Source organism: Bidens hawaiensis, unplaced genomic scaffold (genome assembly GCF_021521415.1).
Source record: "Bidens hawaiensis isolate Kalapana, Puna unplaced genomic scaffold, B.hawaiensis_p1.1 tig00001960_1, whole genome shotgun sequence".
Taxonomy (NCBI): Eukaryota; Viridiplantae; Streptophyta; class Magnoliopsida; order Asterales; family Asteraceae; genus Bidens; species Bidens hawaiensis.
In genome coordinates, this window is record NW_027491108.1 from 386,488 (window position 1) to 402,479 (window position 15,992).

Sequence of the window (15,992 nt, forward strand, 5' to 3'; positions counted from 1 at the left end):
CATTGCCATTATGATTTGGATTTTAAGATTAAATGATTGTATAAGGTGGGTGTGTTTGTTATTTGGTTATAAGAAGATTATGTTAAAACCGAGAATAAAACATATCCTGATTTTTAATAGGTTATTCGCTTTGTGTTTGTAACAGTAACCGAGCTATTGGTTAAGCCGATTAAATCGAAACTCGAAAAACAGAATAGAATTTTCATTCGGATCAAATGACTATTATTTGCGTAAGAAGTGATGGAGTTATAAACTAATCCACTGAAAACGCTAGGTTATGAATTTAATTGAATTTACTAAAACGCGTCATCAACTTGGTAGCCGTAACGAACCTGTACTGTACCAATTCGTTACCGAAACCTAGCGTTATATGCTCATGCCTAATATATTCGCTTTGTTTGCTGTATTTGTAGCTTATGCTTTTAGTTCATGCCACTAAGTTATGTGAATTCTAATTGGTACCTATTGAATTACCTTAAATCTCATTGTATTGAAGGTGGTTTAGGCTGCCTATTGCATTTGGGAGTTATTGCCTTTGGAACCTTTCTTCTGTCGGGTGTCGTGTTGCGTTTGCTTTACAGGTTAGAAAGCTTTTTATATTTTTTTTAAAATTCTGAATGGGTTTTTATATACCTTTGGATTCGTGATTACTCGGTTTGATGCTTCCAACATATTATACGGGTGTTGAATTCGGGTTAGAGCTGTGAAAATGGGTTGAAAATGGAGGGTTGGGTCGAGTTGGAGAAGAAGCATAAAGCTGATTTTCATAACTTTCACACTAGTTATGGGCTGTTTTGCAAAAATCTATAAAGTGTCCGTTTTGGGTGTTCTTTATATGCATGGAAACCTTGTAGTGTCTAGTTTTTGTAGAAATTTAGATTTTAAGAAGATATGGTCATTTAGTTGGTCAAATAAGCTTGTTAAAGTAGCTGCACAGAAAGTGCCTCACATGATTTACTCTTCTTAAAACGAGCTAAAAGTGGATGCTTAAACATGTTCGGACTAAAACAATAACTGATGTTTTTAAAGACAAATTGGTTTTATTTAGCATGAAAAGACAAATTGGTTTCATTTAGCATGAAATTATTTCACATGAGATGATTGCTAATGATATTATACACTTCTATTAATAATGTGTGACTTGGATATGCCACAGGAAATGGGTTTGAGGATTGAAGAGCAAGCTTCCACGACAATGGTAAAGTCATAAAAGAAGGATCGGTTGTAGGGTCGAGATGTAGGAAAACGACAAGGAACCCTGATAGGATGTTGAAGACCCAAATGATAAGTTTAACATACTTATTATAGTGAGATCCTAATCGTGAACTCACATATTAGGAGAAAAAATGCTCGGAACAGAGGATGAACACACACATCTAGAAGTTTAAGTCAAGTTTGATGATTTATACTTAAGTTGGTTTGGCCTCACATGTAAAGTGTCTATTTCATTTGATCAAATGTGGTTGTTTTTACAATAATTTAATTACTTAAACGAAAATATTGTTATTAAGTTAATGAAATCCTAAGAATGTCGTGGATACTTGCCAAACAGCCCCTTAATCTAAGAATCATACTTGTAGTCTTTCTTTTATGAGATCATGTCGTGCCATGTAGCGTTGTGAAATTGTCCTATAGACGACATGTATGTGTAATCTGTGTTTATGTTTCATGTATCTTTTGAAGCATTTACAACGGGAACAGAAACGTGAGTGTACTAACCGGTGGTCAGTTTCGCTCTCAAATTATAGTGTTTTGCGTGTGTAAGGAATAAATAATCGATTAAGGCATAATTTCTATCAATGAACAAGAAGTTATTTTCTGTGAAATTGAAGTATGAAATTCGATGTATGGAATTAGACCAAATAATTTCCTAATATAGGTGTTGAACATTGCACTGGTAGAGGTGAAACATCGCAAGGTTTCAATAAGAGTTACGGCATTATTGGGTGCTAACGTTGCAATTACATCATTATCGGTAACTCCATTCGGGAGCAAACTCAATAGCCACCTAAGTTAGGTGTTAACGTTGCAATTACAGCATTGCAACAACGTTTCAACAAGATGACAATGTTGCTACCGCTTGAACTTAGTTGTCATTGCAACTTAAAGTTGCTACCAACGTTCACTAGCTATCGACATTTAGCAACTAAGTTCTACCAAAATGTCAATGTTATACCCTTGGAACCCCCATAACTACCATAGAGGTTCCTTGGTACCAAAATGTTGTTGCTCACGTGTATAGTTCACTCTTAAATTGTACCAATGTGTACTGTGATTTTTCATTTAGTTCGTAAGTAAATCACCATTAACCAAAATAGCTTGATGACAAATATCACCAACAAAATCCATACATAACCTAGTTTGACACAAATCTCAGTAATTGATGTGACAAAACACGTGTGGTAAGAGGCTTGGGTTCTTCAGTAGAGACTTAGTTTTGAATCCAAAAATTTTGCTCTTTTGAGCATAATGATTGTCAAGTGGGACCCAAGCCAAACATAGTCTGTTCTTCAGAGTTTGGTAATCCACAACAATAAATGCCAAATGTATTCATGCATGCGAAAATCTAACTGTATAGTATAAAGAAGTCGGTATTCATTCAGATATTCATTACACAAACATATTTACGATCAAGGCATAGAGATTATATTCGATTCAAAAAGTAAAATTGAAAAAAAAAATAAAAACAACTCACCGGTACTGATGTCAACAAGGATAGATGTTATTTGGATAAAAGCGATCGAGATCAAACTAATACCTTTTTCTTCAACCAGATTTGAAAGAGAGGTGTTGATAAAGAGAAACTTGATGTTGTTTTGCACTGTGCTAGTGATGGAAACAAGTGTGGTGTAAAGTTAAAACACATTGGACATTCATATGCTTTATATGAATTCCTGTTAGTCATAGAAACATTATATATATATTTAAAAGGCAGATTGCCATTGTCACACAGAATGAAACTGTTCATGGGAGCAACCACTAATTTTGTCACACGTGGTGAGTAGACACGAATTCCAACATAGACAGTTAGAGAGCTTTCTTTCTCTAAATTGATAAAATCCTAAAGCGATACAACTCCTCCTCCTCACCACCTGCTTCACTTTTCCCCCGATTGTCTCCAATTCTATTAAATAAGATAAGATGTCGAGTTTGAACCTGTGCAAGGTGAACTCAAACAACAAATAACTATGCAGTTCGGTTTTACCCGTTGGTTTGAACCTGTTCGCGGTTCCCCACTTTAACGTGTTGGTTTTTTTTAATATGTTAATTTCTTGTATATTAACTTTTTTTTTTGTTCAGCTCTAAATCTAATGCTATAGCCCGATACATGCCATTGTAGCAAATCCAACCGATACCAACCAACCAAGGATCGTATACGATAAATCAAATATAGAGCACCCATGAATCGATTCATCATCAATGTAAGCTTCTTCTACCTTAGTAATAATTATAATTTATTTCTCCCTCGATTTCCATTTGCCGATTTGTTCTTGTGTTTCCAATTAATTAAGAAAAAGCTCGGAGCTTTCAGAGCCTATGCTGCCGCTGCGAATAATAATAATAATAATAATAATCTGAAAATACAAGGTGTGAAAGATATTATCGCCGTCGCCTCCGGCAAAGGCGGTGTCGGCAAGTCCACCACCGCCGGTAACTGATTTCATTTTGTATTTGGTTTAAGAAAGCCCTAATTTTGATCCCCTGCAAACCCTAATTTTGACCAGCTTTTATTTGCAGTCAACTTGGCTGTTTCACTAGCACAATCATGTCAGCTTCGCGTTGGATTGCTGGATGCTGACGTCTATGGGCCGTCAATCCCTACAATGATGAAACTAGATGGGAAGCCTCAACTAAGTGAAGGTGATGATGATATTTCAATGTTTTTCAACTCATAGATTCAATGAGGTTGATAATGTAATACATTCGTAAAGCTTTGTTTTTTTAATATGATTTTCAGCAAACAAAATGATTCCGATTGAAAACCATGGAGTGAAGTGTATATCAATGGGATCACTTGTTGACAAAGATGCTCCAATTGTCTGGAGAGGTCCTATGGTATGTATATGCAGTTTCCATATAATCATTTTATATTTATATATAATAATAGTTAGTATATTTAATAGTTGTATGAATATTAGGCTCGCGAGCCTGCTTGAGCTCGATAAGTGAACCTCGGGCTCAATTTGAGCTTTTAGCGAGCCAATCTCGAGTAGTTTATGAGCAACTTGTTTAGTTTTTCAAAACAAGTTATTATTAGGCTCGGTCTCAATTAGTAGCTCATGAGTGGCTTGGCTTGTTTACGCCCCTACTATTAATAATTTGTTCAGGTTATATTGGGTGAGGGTCAGGGCAAAAGTATTACCTTTAAATTATAAGCATTATTTATAGGTGATGAAAGCTCTTGAACAAATGACGAGAGGAGTAGAGTGGGGCCAGTTAGATATTCTCGTGGTGGATATGCCACCTGGCACTGGTGATGCTCAGATCTCCATGTCGCAGAGGTTGCAATTATCAGGTATGCGAAGTAAAATATATATTAATGAATAACTAATTTGTTAATGGGCTTAAACATGTTAATAATATAGAACATGACAAGTATTAATGAATAAGGTCATATTTAATATACCATATCAGATAGAATACACAGATTTCCTTCAACATACATTTTTAAAGGTTTAAGTCGTTAACAGGTTATCATTTGTTGTTTGGTGGCAGGAGCATTGATTGTATCGACTCCTCAAGATGTTGCGTTAATGGATGCTCGAAGAGGAGTCAAAATGTTCTCCAAAGTCTCTGTTCCTGTAATGACGATTTTCATGTCTTTACGCGCTATATACATACATAATACATGCATACGTGTGTGTGTGTGTGTGTAGTGGAGGGTTCCGGGCAAAAAACAGGTTTTCGTGAGAACTAGAAGGAAAAAAAATTATTTACTTTTTCAATCTTAATATTTTTAAATATAAGAAAATGGCTGTAATGCAATTCATCTCTCCTGAAATTCAAAAGCAAAGATGAATAAATTTTTATTTACTTAAAAGCCTACACATGTGTACGTAAACTTTAAAATCATAAAACATACGAACAAATTACTTGGTACATAATAGACATTGTATGAAACTTTGATAAAAAGTTAACCGATGGCCTTTTCTCGCAATAATTTAGGGTTCTTTGGCAAACCTCATGTTATGTATGTATATTACATTTAATCACAAAAAAGTAGTATTAAATTTGTTTAATTTGCAGATATTGGGACTAATAGAGAACATGAGCTACTTCAAATGTCCACACTGCAGCAACCCTTCTTACATTTTTGGAAAAGGCGGAGCGCGTAAAACAGCTGAAGAAATGGGACTGGGATTTGTTGGTGGAGTGCGTTTTTATCCTTTAAATCTACTCATGTTGACCGGCTCATGTGTTTTTACTTATTAGTTATCATTATGGATGTAGATACCATTAGAGGAAGAGATTAGAAGCGGGTCCGATGAAGGTGTTCCCGTAGTTGTATCTCAGCCAAATTCTGCAGTTTCAAAAGCATATTGTGATGTAGCTCACAAAGTTATTAGCAGACTCCGAGAATTAGCAGCAGATGACCAACACTTTAGACCTGTCATTACCCTATAAATGAAATTTTCATTGTTCTCTCTGTTACTAGCATTGTCATACCTTGTTGTAATGCATTTGTTACCTCCCTTTAAACGGTTATTAAAGTATGACGTAAGAGTTTTCAAGTTCAAAAATGTAGGTCAAATATTAACCAAGTCCGCTTAGTGGATTTTTTGATGTCATGTTCTCTACATACCAAGTCTACAATGAAAGTGAACAAAAAACCAATCAACTGAAACATAAATCATACTCACTGACAATTCAGCATTGGCTTGTTTCAGCTATCCTCATTTCTAAACCAACCGCAACAAATCTAGCTACGCCAAACTTGTTTATTGTATTCAACTGTCAAATTTATAATGTTGATAGTAACTTTGTAAGTTTTTCACTTGGCATTCAAATTATTATTTTAGAAATAACATGAAGGTCCCATTTGGAAGTTTAAAAAAAGTGTCAATTTCTCAAAACATTATCCAAAAGACAGCACAAACTAAGATTAAGAACGAAAGGCCAAACAAGCCAGTATGTTTAAATAACGAACTATTTCTTGTTACAACATTACCCTTGCTGCCTCTATTCATAAAGAAAATTGCGCAAGGGCATTTCACTCAAAACACACTTCAATACCCGTAATTCCCTCCGTACACAGCTCCACCATACTCAGCAGCAGGCGGTGCGTGGGTGGCAGGAGGCGGTTGAGATTGGTAACCGCCAGGATAAGGAGCATTATAGCCGCCTTGAGCAGGAGGTGCTGCGGTAGAATTTTGAGCCGCAGTTGCAGCTTCTGCAACAAAATTCTGAACAAAAAATATTATTAGTAATCAACCAAATAGAAAATCTTCAACAGTGTTTAATAAAACTTACCGGTTGCATGAAACAAAAAAAAACCCAAACAAAAACTAGCCCAAAGAATAGTAATTAATTAATTAACAAAAAGATTTAGGCCCAAATTCATTATTTGAGACAAAATTCATGCCAAAATACGACCCCTGCACGCCATTAGAGCTGAATATGCTTATTACAATTTTTATATTTTATGTTTTCTTTAACGAGCCAAACGAGCAAGTCACCCGATGTGCAAAATTATAACTTAAAACTAGTGTTTCCTAAATCACTTAAAAAACAACATTTTAAGTAAAAACCTACTTCTAGTCAGCCCATTTGAGCAATTTCAACCATAAGAAAAATTGACCATTTTGACCTGCAACCAAACCCAACATTTTGATCCGCTAAATGAAGTGTGAAATAATACCTGTATCAACTGCTGAGCTGTCTGAACTTGTGACGCTGACCCGTTAATCTCAACTGTCATTTCATCAGGAACGCCCCGTGTTTCTTGTATTGCAATGGTGGCCCCACTGGCGCGTCTTATATAACTAATATTAGTCCCCGAGGTACCAATTACAGCATCAGCATAGGAAAGAGGGATTTGCATGTTTTGTGAGACCTAAAATAAGACATCATACATGATTATATGTAATCAGCATCATTTGAAAAATAAAAGAATAAAAAAAAACAAAAAGATTTGTTCATTTAGTTGAACGAACATGCAGACAAGTTCGTTCATTTATGTTCGGGAACGTTCATTTCTGTTCGTTTGTTTAAGTTTATTTATGTTCGTTTGTAGACCTTTGTTAGTATAAATATTTATATTTTTAGTCCCATCATAGTTTAGTCCAGTTTTTATAACGTTCTAGGCCCAACACATTGTTCATATTTACTTTAAATTAAATTGTTTATAGCTCGGTTAGGCTCGTTCATTAACGTTTTTGATCCGTTCGTTTATACTGTTAACGAACGAACATAAATAAACACGAACACATTCATTTTCTTAACAAACGAAACCCTTGTTCGGTGAGTGAAACAAACACGCAAAGCTCCATTTGTGTTCGTTCGATTCGTTTAAAGTTAAACAAACGAACATAAACAAGCTCTAATCGTGCTTATTCGGTTCGTTTAAAGTTTAAAGTAAACAAACAAACATGAATAAGCTCCATTTGTGTCCGCTCGGTTCGTTTACAATACACTTGACTAAAATAGTCACCCGTTCTGGAAGATTGTATTACTTTAATATTACATAAATAATACCTTTGTAACCATTGACTGCTGTGGCTGCACAGTTGAAGAGTGAGGTGGTCCTGTGGTTGGATCCCTGCCATAAGGTGGACCCTGACGAGGCTGTTTATCCATTGGTGGAGGCAAGTCTGCTCGTGGATAGTAGTTGTCAAACTGGTGCTGAGGTGGCATAAACTGATTGGGCCCAAAATTTGGCCCGAAACTAGGCCCACCACCTAGGAAACTTTGAGGTGATGGAGCTCCCCATGGTTGGTGAGGTGGCATCTCTTGATTTGGACGAGCATTTGCCATTTGCATCTGTCAAATGGCAAACAAAGTTATAGTCGTTTAATAAGATAAACGAGGTTGTTTTACTATTTAGAATAATACTTACTTGGGACTCAAAAATACTGATAATGCTTCGATCAACTAAAAACTTTCTTAAATGAGTTGCGATTAGTTCCAAAGCCGTGTGCACACCCGTCGGGTCCCCTTGTATCTCAACAACACTGTCATCAGGTAGAGCAAAAATAGGGAGGTTTTCTGCAAAATTAAATAAAATTAAAATCATATCAATAAGTTAATGTTTCAAATGTGATTACAAAATTAATAGTGTTCAATGATAATCTAAATTTTTGAAGACGTTGGTTTAAGGGAGTTTATGTATGAAAATTACACATTGATAACTTCAAACGTCCAACCGACTTCTTTTTTGCTACTTTTTGTGAATTTACATGCTTGATACGTTAAAGAACATAATTATAATTAACCCAGTTATGAGTATGTGGGTCACCGTAGAGTGGATGTGACGCAGTTTCGGAAGTGATCAATGGCTCGAGAGACTCATGATAATCAAAGACGATAATTTGAACCTAAGGTTCCAAGAACAAAGTTCTTATAATAATAAACTTAATCAAAAACTTAAATTTTAAACTACTAATAAAAGATACTAAAATCTGAATTCGAATTAGTAGATATTCTGCATCAGGATGACACTAGAATAAGACTGTAAAGGAGCCGAGCCAAGCCAAGTTGGGGTCGAACTCGAATTTAAAATATCCAGCTCAGCTTGGCTCGTTTATTTTAACAGACTAAAAAGTCTAGCCCAAGCTCAACTCGTAATAACCTCGAAACAACTCGTGGCTTGTTGAGCTGACAAGTTAAACTTTTTAAATTTTTTAACTTAATGACATGAAAAGTCGAGCTCGAGCCAGCTTGTGGCTCGTCAAGCCAACATGTTAAAAAAACTATTTAAATTGTTTTCCTTAACGTATGTATAAAAGGATTTTAACATTATATGTATTATTTTTATTTTTATTTTTCAATTTTTGATCAAGATACAAATTCAAATAACATGTATTATTTTTGTTTTTAATATTTTTATACGCTATTATTTATATATATTGAAAAATGGGGTTTAATTTAAACAAGCCAATCGAGCAAGCCACAAGCCAGTTATCAAGCAGGCCACGAGACAAGCCAAGCCAACCCTGGCTTGGGCCGTAAACAAAGGAGCTTTTTTCAAGCCAAACCACAAGCTTTTGAAACAGTTTTTAGACTTAAAAACATAATCTTTCATCACCTCCAACAACCCGAATTTTACAGTTTGAAGAATCTTGGATGGTCTTTATGGTGGCACCCTGCTTCCCTATCAAGCTTCCACCTTGTGCACCCGCCACAAGTAGCCTTGTAGAAATAGAGGTGGGCCCACCAGGTGGACCATGAGCAGAATCCTTGTCAGCATCAAGGACTCGTTGATGAACCTTCAACAAACCATCCATTGCAGGAGAAATAGGAACCTCCGGTTCTTCTTTTGCAGATATCAACACCTACCAAAGCAACATTTAATTATTTACTAATAACTTCGTATCACAAAACATTTACTAAAGTCACATTGTTGCATCAAAAATAAACATTAATAACTTTCATAGAACATTACTTAGTTTAGAGAAAATTACAGTTTTCATCCTTTAGGTATGTAGCGAATTCACCTTTCATCCTTCAATTAAAGAAATAACGGAAATCATCCTTAATGTTAATATTGTTGTCACGCTTTTTGTCATTTGATCTAATGGACATTATATTTATCTGTTAAAGCCAGCCATGTGTGTTGCACATGAAGGTAGTTTAATCATTTTACTGTGTGCTGCACATGAAGGTAGTTTAATCATTTTACTCTCACACAAACTAATCTTGTAATTTAATAAAATAATAAACAAGATTATTGTTCTCTCTCTACATACTCTGTTTCTAGTCTCTCTCTACATTTCTTATTCTTATTGTAGATAAGATCCTTTTTTGGGTTTTGTTAACTTGTTTGACTTGTTGACTTGTTTGACTATTAACAAGTGGCAAGACATCAATTCATCCAGTTCTGAAGTTACCTGCAATCTGGATCTTGGGCTCTTCTAAATGGAGCCACTTTGACAATTGTAATGTTGCCTTTAAAATGAAAAAAACCTGCACACATTCATTTAAGTTATTGGGATAACATAAACTTTTTTTCCTATATTTAACCTTATTTTTGTTAGATGTTGATAGTTGTATAATCTTCACTAATTTCATGTTTTCTTTTTGGCTGTTACTGTTTTACATTTTAAACTCTTTCCATCTCAGTTTCTTATAGTTAATTATATCTTCCTTTTGTTATGATAGATTCTTTTGTTAGTAGACATATATTACACATAGATTCACAAAATAAAACAAATCAATCAACAAATAATATAAAAATCTATAAAAGCAAAAACCAAAACATAATATGTGAGGAACTTACAGCTCTTTCATTAGTACCAGGAGGACCATCAAGAATCTTGATGCGAGCCCGTGTTTCTTCACAAGTTTTCTTTATGTACTCTCCCTTACGACCAATGATACCACCAACTTTATGCGAGGGAACCAATATCCTGAAAACATTCTCTCCGGGCCACCCTGGCCATTTCTGTTCCACAACACCTTCTGCAGCAGGAGCACCCTCCGCCACCTCAGCATCACCTTGTTCTTCTTCATCATTTTCTTGAGGCTCTACTGCTTCATCACCGTGTTCTTCCACGTACTCATTCTCGGGAACTTGAACTTCAACGGGAATTGAGTTCTCGGTCAACGCCTTGGTGTCGTGTATATTAGTGTTATCTTCTGACATGTTCTATAAAATAAACAAGTGAAATCAGTTTCGCTCATGTCCTTTTAAGATTCTTATAAGAAAATGCACAGAAATATTATTTAAAGATGGACCAAAAACCTAAAATAATTCATGTTAGATAGAGTTAATAGAAAACAACAAAAGTAGCAAGTGCTACTTAGCTTGTAAATAAACCCAAACGAACACAAACGGAGCACGTTTGTGTTTGTTAGCGTAGTTTTAAAAGAACAAACAGATGAACACAAACAGTTAAACAAACAGGGCTATCTGCTTCATATCCGTTCATTAAAAAAATGAGTGTGTTCGTGTTTGTTTTATGTTCGTTTGTAATGGGTGAGATAAAACTAGACAACATTGTAATATGCCTAAAAGGTTTAAATAAATATACAACCAAACAAACTTAAACAACGGAAACTAACAAACACATAAACGAACGTAAAGAAACCGAGTCCTGTTCATGCCTTTTCTTTTAACTACATGAGCAAATAATTTTGTTCATGATCATTAAATAAACGAGCATAAACTAACTTCCTATCGAAAGGTCACCAAGCATCAGGTTCGAATTGGTACGTTTGCAGGCCTAGTGTTACAATGTGGTGGAAGAACTAATATCCGTTAACTACAAACCAGATTATAAACTGTAAAAAACAAACCCTAACCCTAGAGGCACAAATTCTCTAAAACCCTAGAAAGCTAGGGTTTGCGATTTTCAAACAATTACACGAACCCTAAGCCAAAAACTACACCAATTCATCAACACACAAGAGCATAGTAATGAATTCAAGGTCTAGATCTAACAAATTAAACAAATCGACGGAGAAACTGCAGGAAAAACGGGTATAACGTCATAACAACATGTAATTCCGTAATTAACATACAAAATCATCAACAACACGAGTGTAACGGATTCGTACGCAAAGCGTATTGTTGGACTTACAAGTGAATTCGATTGAGCGGGAGAGAGGCGGCTATGCGAGTCTGGAGAGACGACGACGAAGAATAGCGATTTATCTTGGGATCACTTTTAACATAGGTACCTACAATTATGATTTTTATCAATTTTACCCCATCACTTGGAGGATTGCTTATTTTCACCGACTTATAACTTATTAACTTTTTGAAAAATAATAAGGTGTTTTGGATTGTTTATATTGTGGGAGGAAAATTTCATAATAAGGTAAAATAAGGAATCCCAAACACCCCCTAGGTATACAAATATATCCATCATGTCGGTAGTTTAGTCCTTTTAGCATTGTGCTTAATTGAAAACTAACCCCTCTTTTTACTAATAATAATCCCAACTAGTTGTTTTAAACTTGTGCGTTGGGTTGGGGACGCGACGGGAACTCGGTCTATATTAGGGGTGGCGATATTGACCCAAATCATTTTAAATGGGTCAATTTTTGTTGTTTTAAAAATTAAATGGGTTGGGTTAGAGATTTTAACTAAATTGGTCAAAATTGGTCATTTGAAATTTCATCTTGTTATTTTCAGGGCAAAACGGGTCGACATATTCAAAGAAATGGGTCGATGTGGGTTAGTGTCCAAAGGAAATGCGGCAAGTTTCGGATCGGAACAGGTTTCCGCACGAGACAGGTTTTTGCAAGAAACGGGATTAAGATTGGAACGGGTTCGGTTCAGGTTTCAAGTCAGCACGAGTTTTCACACAGGACGGGTTGGGTTTTGGTTTCTTTTTGATCAATTATGGACTCGTTTTTGGTTTTTTGTTTCATTTTTGTTCGGTTTCAATTTTTTTAGTTTTGTTTTGATATATTTTTTTGATTTCGATTGATTTGGTTTGGTTTTGCCTTTTTGTTTCATTTTCGTCGATTTTTCGGTTTCGGTTCAATTTCTCGGTAGGTTTTTTTTTTATGGAATAAGGACAACGGATGAAACATTTTAGTTTTTTTAGCTTTTTTGTTTTTTATTTACATTTTGAGTTATGATTTTTATATTATTATTTTTAAATAATTTTTTGAAGGGTTTTTGATCTTAATAAAAAACATAAAAATTTTAAAAATAATAATAAAAAAATCACAACTCAAAATATAAATCAAAAACACAAAAAGTAAAAAACTAAAATGTTTCCTCCGTTGTCCTCGTTCCATTAAAAAAATGAAACCCGTTCTGACTCGTTCCGAACCTAACCTGTTTTGACCAAAACCAAAACAGTTCTTTTTTTTAGTTGACCCATTCTGACTCAAACTCATTTCGATCCATGACCCGTTCAACTCAACCCATTTGCCATCTCTAGTCTATATCAATTCGTTTCGTACCATATTAAAAATCTGTGATGTTTTGTTGTAAATGGATTGATCATTGACGTCTTAAGGGATTTTACTTGTTGCTTCATTATCACCGTCAATTAGTTTGTGAATTTGAGTTTCCCTTGTCATGGTATTGGATAGCCTTATGGCATCCTTGAATATTAGTGTTTATATTTTTTTATAGTTGTAGCTTGTAATAATGATACTATGAGTATATAAAGTCTTACGATGTGTGTAATGTGTAAATTTAGTAGGCGAGAATCCCACGTTTTGGGGTGTTACATTGGTGGAGCTGAAAATAGGTTGAGTTTTAAAGTCGTTGAAAATTATATACCCTTTGGGCAGAAAAAAGTTGCACGAAGTGTGTGATGCCCGTGTGAGAAGAAAAGAGGAGGGTGACTTTTTATTTATTGTTAAGTTGGTTTTAACTTATTATTATTATTATTAAGTGAAATCTTACTATGGTCGTTTCTATAGTTTAACATAAAGAAAACTTAACTGACATTCATATCGAAGACGAAAAGCGTAACAATCTCGCAGACACTTGAGAACTATTTTCGTAAGGGTCAACGCCCATCAAGATTTCTTTAAATGACTTCCGGCTCACTAGCCTAACCAATTGCATCTACAAAGTAGTAACCAAAGTTTTAGCAAACCAATCAAAATTGGTGATTGGCTTAGTAATTTCATATGTTTAATCGGCCTACATTTCAAACATGAACATTTTAAAGGACCTTTTTATCATCAATAAGTTTAATTTCGTGGGTAAAGAAATCCAACGCTAGAATGCTCTTCAAGCTCAACTCTGAAAAGGTTTTTTTAATTCCTTGAACTTTTTGACTCGATTTTGGAGCAAATATGCATTTCCAATTAAATGACGTTTATGGATATGGAGTTGTTTATCTTCTGCCCGACAATCCGTTTTTGTTAGCAGTTGTCGCACGCTATAACTCCATTGTCATTAGGGAGTGAGATCAGATGACCTCGTCTCACTTTTCATTTTCATTTTGGCAACGGAGGCACTCCATCAACTAATGTTTGACGCGTGTCGAATTGTGGGTGTTTCACGTAATCAAAACTTCAAACGACAGGCCAGTTGTGTAACATCTGTTTTATGCGGACGACACTAATAATTTCAGGTGATTGATGGCCATATTTGTATTAATTTATCATGATTATTATATTGTTTCTTTCTTATCCTAGGTCTAATGTAAATATGAAAAGGTGTATTTTATTTGGAATAGGACGAGACCAACCCGAATTAGACTTATGAGCCGATATGCTCTATTATAACAAAAGAACACTTCCATTCAAGTACTTAGGTTTATCCATTGGGGCAAATATGAATTTGGTCAACAATTAGGGATCTCATTATACGACTTCTCTATCTACGATACTTCGGTTAAAATCCTAGGCAAATTAGAGAGAGTTAGAAGATTCTTTTGAGGAGGTCACTTAGAGAAAAAAATAAGCAATTAGGTTGTGATGAAAAACATGGTGTATAAAAAAAACTAGGAGGGCTGGGTATTGGTTTGTTAAAGACGGCAAGCCTAGCTCTCTTATCGAAATGGTGGTGAGAATACGCAATAATGATCAAGGTTTGTGGTGCTCAGTATTGGTTCAAAAGACTCCTCGATCTTGTGATCCTATTTCAAGAAGAGTGGGTATTTTAAGGGCCTGGTGTTTAATTACCAAATTAGACATGGACGAGTATGCTTTAGACATCTATATATCCATTAAAAAAATTCATTTTGTCCAATTCTTATTGGTTCCATTCACTAATTCCCATATATATCTTACAACCTTAGAATTTATTATCATTTAAATAATTCAAAATATCTTTGTAACTTCAAAATTTACTACCATTTATTACTATTTGTAGTAGATGTATTAATTTTAAAAAATTTGTCACTACTAAAAGTTGGTACTATATAATAATTATTAATACTATATAATAATTATTTCTTACATTCTCTACACGTGAGTCTGGAACCTTTTTATTTATCATCTTTACTCAAGTTACTATGCATAGGTTTATAAGATCTTCAAGTTGGATCATCATACTTGCAACGCTCTCCTTGTTCTAGAGCTCCATTATAATATATATGTTGTATATAAACAACAAAAAGTTTTTGTTGTAACTGAAAATTCGGTTTTCAAAGAAAAAAAACAAAAAATTAGCCGTCAGTTAATGCTTCGGTTCGGTTTTTTCTGTTCGTTTTTCGGTTAATTTGGTTTCGGTTCGGTTAATTCGGTTTTCTGCTCACCCATGCATTCTACTATGTAACTTCGTTTTTTGTAAGTTTATGATTTTCAATACTTTCTTTCCGTATGAATATGAATTGCAATTATAAATCATGTTGTCGTCTCAAAAACGTATTCAAAAACATTTTGTCGTTTTAAATGACGTGCGTACTCGACGATTTCTATATTTCCGCCCGTGTCGTACACGGGTTAATAACCTAGTAATAAATATAGATGTATAAAAGGTGTGGCTGGCAATAGAAAGAAAATCATTTGTTCGTTGGACGTTTGGATTTATATGTTCATGACCCTAAAAAAATTTGTCAGTCTTTTTTTTTATTTATTTTTTTATTTTTTGCAATTGTCACAAATGCATATAGTAACTTTAAGGAATGTTACAAGCTTGTTGGGCCTAATTTAATTTGGGACTAGACCTGGTTACGTTTCCCGAGCAAGTGAGCAACACTTTAGAGTTGCAAAGTTAGACGAGTGTTATTCTATGTTGATCCAGGTTAACCTTTCTCATGGTGTTAACAAATGAACCTGGGCCAGAGGAATCTGATGGAGATTTCTCTATTTGTTTATGTTTTGGCAAAAATTTATAATCATAACCCGGTCCCAAGGGTAATTCTATGAATGGACCAACTGGATCCCCAAGAAAGCAATGTTTTTTGTTGGAG

The 15,992-nt window shown here is 34.8% G+C and overlaps 2 protein-coding genes across 2 annotated transcripts; one reads left to right on the forward strand and one right to left on the reverse strand.

The window, feature by feature from the left end:
- Positions 1-3,401: 3,401 nt before the first annotated feature.
- Positions 3,402-5,825, forward strand: LOC143601742 (iron-sulfur protein required for NADH dehydrogenase, mitochondrial-like). The gene is made up of 7 exons (XM_077079062.1): positions 3,402-3,651; positions 3,739-3,861; positions 3,959-4,056; positions 4,390-4,516; positions 4,717-4,802; positions 5,248-5,373; positions 5,452-5,825. Exons 1-7 carry the CDS (start codon positions 3,402-3,404, stop codon positions 5,623-5,625), a joined length of 984 nt encoding a protein of 327 aa, XP_076935177.1. The 3' UTR covers positions 5,626-5,825.
- A 178-nt stretch (positions 5,826-6,003) lies between these two features.
- On the reverse strand, positions 6,004-11,745 carry LOC143600100 (flowering locus K homology domain-like). Its single transcript, XM_077077884.1, has 7 exons — positions 11,739-11,745; positions 10,436-10,804; positions 9,245-9,491; positions 8,057-8,205; positions 7,696-7,980; positions 6,860-7,054; positions 6,004-6,404 (listed from the first exon to the last, which is right to left on the reverse strand). The coding sequence occupies exons 2-7, from the start codon at positions 10,799-10,801 to the stop codon at positions 6,228-6,230; spliced, it is 1,419 nt and encodes a 472-aa protein (XP_076933999.1). The 5' UTR covers positions 10,802-10,804; positions 11,739-11,745; the 3' UTR covers positions 6,004-6,227.
- Positions 11,746-15,992: the final 4,247 nt, after the last annotated feature.

What these genes read in the sequence shown, in the direction of transcription:
- LOC143600100 (XM_077077884.1), bottom strand. Translation starts at nt 10,801, where the DNA reads ATGTCAGAAGATAACACTAATATACACGACACCAAGGCGTTGACCGAG. An exon ending in CTGGTACTAATGAAAGAGCT is followed by an intron (nt 9,492 to 10,435) that starts GTAAGTTCCTCA and finishes TTGCTTTGGTAG; the next exon opens with GTGTTGATATCTGCAAAAGA. An exon ending in CAGCTCAGCAGTTGATACAG is followed by an intron (nt 6,405 to 6,859) that starts GTATTATTTCAC and finishes TTTTTTGTTCAG; the next exon opens with AATTTTGTTGCAGAAGCTGC.
- LOC143601742 (XM_077079062.1), top strand. Translation starts at nt 3,402, where the DNA reads ATGAATCGATTCATCATCAATGTAAGCTTCTTCTACCTTAGTAATAAT. An exon ending in GAAGCCTCAACTAAGTGAAG is followed by an intron (nt 3,862 to 3,958) that starts GTGATGATGATA and finishes TATGATTTTCAG; the next exon opens with CAAACAAAATGATTCCGATT. An exon ending in GACTGGGATTTGTTGGTGGA is followed by an intron (nt 5,374 to 5,451) that starts GTGCGTTTTTAT and finishes TTATGGATGTAG; the next exon opens with ATACCATTAGAGGAAGAGAT.